The sequence below is a fragment of the Hippocampus comes genome, unplaced genomic scaffold, assembly GCF_001891065.2.
Source record: "Hippocampus comes isolate QL1 unplaced genomic scaffold, H_comes_QL1_v1.1 scaffold82, whole genome shotgun sequence".
In the NCBI taxonomy this organism is placed as follows: domain Eukaryota; kingdom Metazoa; phylum Chordata; class Actinopteri; order Syngnathiformes; family Syngnathidae; genus Hippocampus; species Hippocampus comes.
The window spans coordinates 3108209-3111483 of NW_017805135.1; the positions used below are offsets into that span (position 1 = coordinate 3108209).

The 3275-nt window shown below is 41.5% G+C and overlaps 1 protein-coding gene and 1 long non-coding RNA gene across 2 annotated transcripts in view; one reads left to right on the forward strand and one right to left on the reverse strand.

Annotated features, from left to right (window-relative positions):
• LOC109513971 (uncharacterized) overlaps positions 1 to 2249 on the reverse strand; it is a 3902-nt gene extending 1653 nt beyond the window's left edge. The window contains exon 1 of the long non-coding RNA XR_002167904.1: positions 869 to 2249. This is a non-coding gene — a long non-coding RNA (uncharacterized LOC109513971). The remainder of the gene's footprint in view (positions 1 to 868) is intronic.
• Positions 2250 to 2394: 145 nt separating this feature from the next.
• irx5a (iroquois homeobox 5a) overlaps positions 2395 to 3275 on the forward strand; it is a 3224-nt gene continuing 2343 nt past the window's right edge. Inside the window, exon 1 of the mRNA XM_019866740.1 lies at positions 2395 to 3042. Within this exon, the coding sequence (XP_019722299.1) occupies positions 2746 to 3042 (297 nt within the window). The 5' untranslated portion in view covers positions 2395 to 2745. The remainder of the gene's footprint in view (positions 3043 to 3275) is intronic.

A 3275-nucleotide genomic window follows, 5' to 3' on the forward strand; every position in this document is an offset into this window, starting at 1 on the left:
ATATATAATTATAATACATTTATTATAATTATATATTTAATGATATATATAAATATATATATATTTTTTTTTTTCAAAAATGCCAACATTGAATAAGATACAGCCACTGAAACTAAATCCCCTATATATACTATCACTATGACAAAATTATACGTATTATATTGTGCAGAGTACTTTTTCAATCGTAATCACTCCAAGCACCATACAAAGTTTTTAATTATTACATAAATTCATTTGTGATTATATGTGGTTTAATGCATGTGTTTTCTCAAGAGGTTGTATTTGTTGATGAGCTGTGTGAAATACTGTGACAGGCCTGTAATGGTCCACCTGCCTTATGTTGCCCATCCTTGGTCTTAAACATTTGTTTAATCATCAAAAAACACCCCTTATCCCGCTAGTATTTTAATGGCACAATAATAACAATAACAATAATGATGATAATAATGATAATCATCATCATCATCATCATCATAAATAAGTAAGGCAAAAATCAGTCACATCAATTTGGGTTATTTTGGATCCCCCAAAGCGTTATTTTGGATTGTGGGAAGGGAGGTGGGGTCGTTTCAGGGGGACTTGAGGGGAACTGTTTTGAATTTCAATTGACTTCCAAGTGGCAAAAAGCCCTCAGCTAATACATCAAAGAAAAATTGGTGTCAACTAATCGGTTTAGGACAAAATCCCATGAATACTTGAAGCATTTTGGTGCACCACTTAAAAAAAAAATCCACATTCCTAATAGCCTCTGAATGCAATTAAAAAGAAAAGTTTTCAATGGTGGACTAAGTATAATGAAACAAATACATGTACTGTAATTAAGCACATCAGCTATCAAATGGCTTCGAATACAAAAATTCATACTCACCTGTGTGTGCAGTTGGCACGATTCTCAACTGTGTGATGAATGCAATTAGCATTTGTGCTTTCAAATATAAGAATAAATAAAGGGTTCCATTCCGGTGAGTCTTGTTGTTGTGTCAGCATCATGCTGCTGTCCCGCGCTGTCATCTGTTCATTAGACGCTCGACTCGCTTTTGTTTCGCCCTCCCCTCCTCCGCTTTTCCCTTCTTTTTGGAAAGGCTGCCTCCACTCCTCTCCGCTCCAACGTCATCACTCTTTTTTCACCCTTTTTGCGCTGCAGGTTTTTTTTTTTAACCACGTGATTATCAGTCGCGCGCGCACACGCTCTTTAGCAGCGCCTACAGCGATCCCTTTCGGTTTAACGGGGACTTGAACCAGACAGCAAAGAGGCAATCCACACGCGCAGAGAAAATACACTGCTTTGAATAATAATAATATATGACAGTACGACATAAAAGATCATGCCGTTTTTTTTTGTTTGTTTTTTTCTTACACCATTTGTATGTGCTAAAAATATATATATGAATAATGCACAAGTACAAAATACAATCATAATTACTATCACAAATATATTAAGATGTACATAATAATACACTATTTCTTTGTAATAAATTATGAATGTGTGGCCAATCTAACACGAAATAAATCAGCTAAAAAGAAATGGAAACGTGAATATATTAATAAATCAAGACATAATTCAGGTGCAATAATCATGGCAATATAACATAAACCAAAAATTAAATATAGAAATACTTTGCACACTATTTTCAAACTAACAGACTGACCAAGAAAAAAATTCAATATATGGGGGGAAAAAAAAGGGGGAAAATGGACCCTAACGAGTGTGCGCAATCTTTTTTTTAATGCGATGCACAGCTCTCAAATTCCGTGGCACGCTTCGGCAGTTACTGCCAGACACTCACACTCATAGTCACAGACACACATTTTTTACTTTCACTCGCGTACAGATAAAGCTACCGCGCACCAATTAACAGGATGCTGAAGTAAAAAAAAAAGGCACCTGAATGGATGAAAACGCCTTCATTGCAGATTCTCACTTTGCTGCTTTTCTACGCGCAAAAAAAAAACGCACGGAAAATACAAAAATGAACGAGAGAAGAAGGAGCACTGGTTGTAAAAATGAAGTCAATAAGAAAAACAATAAATCCTGGTTTGTGCTTCTATCTTGAAAGCAGCGAATGGAGCGTGCAGGAAAAAAAACATACAGGGAGGGGAAACAAAAAGTTGACAAGACTGGCGTGATGTCGCCATCCGAAATGAGCCCGTGCATTGTTCCACTTGGGGAGGGAGCGTGTGAAGACCAATAAATATATATATAAGTGAGAGAAATGAAAGAATGTTCGTTAACGCGAGAGATGCGGGGGAGAGAGAAGAGTGAGAGAGAGAGAAAGAGAGAGAGGGAGCGCGCTTTGAGCGAGCGCTCCCTCCACTTTCCAGAGACAACACCCCTCCAGAGTAGGAGGGAGGAGGAGGACGGGGAGGAGGAGCGTGCCGTGCAGCGAAGTAGGCTCCTCAATTTCCAACTTAGCATCTTGGCATACGCGACTAGATTTTCCCATGCAGGGCAGGCGAAGCCCCCTTAAAAAGTCTGCTTGACGGCCGAAAGCAAAATAGCCACCCGGGCACCAAAACAGAGGCGCTGCAAGAACTTCCACCCCCAAAAAGAAAGGGGAAAAAAGAAGAAAACAACTGGAGAAAGAGAGAAAGGAAAGATTTTTGGGGGGGAGGAGGAGGAGGAGGCAGCAGGTCTCCACATACGGCTGTCTCTATGCACCCGTGAGCGGCTGAGGAGGGGAAAAATAAGCAAGGGGGAAAAAAGCTCAAAAGTGGAGGGGAAACTGTGTTAAACTTGCCACAGCTATGGCTTACCCTCAGGGCTACTTGTACCAGCCGTCCGCCTCCCTGGCCCTCTACTCGTGCCCGGCAGCCTACGGCACCAGCGTCATCTCGGGACCCAGGACGGAGGAGCTCGGACGCTCGTCGTCCGGCTCCGCTTTCGCACCCTACGCGGGATCAACCACCGCCTCCACTGCGGCCGCCGCCGCCGCTGCAGCCGCAGCCGCCTTTAGCGGCGCCTCACCCGGCTACAACTCGCACCACTTGCCGTACGGCGCCGACGCGGCGGCGGCTGCGGCAGCCACTTTCACCTCGTACGTGGTGAGTAGACAATTCTAGTAAAAGCTTTCAAAAAATGCTTTAATCGATTAGAAAGGAAGGAAAACTTCTCAAGTGGAAGTCTTTTTTTATAGTTGATTCACTGATTTGTGATGGGAGAAAACGGGGGCATGCAATAATTAGCATCATTATCCTGCATTTTGTCTTCAAAATGTTATTCGCCCGGGTAAAATGTTTAGCTTTTTTTTTTTTTTTTTTTTTTTTTTTTTTTTTTT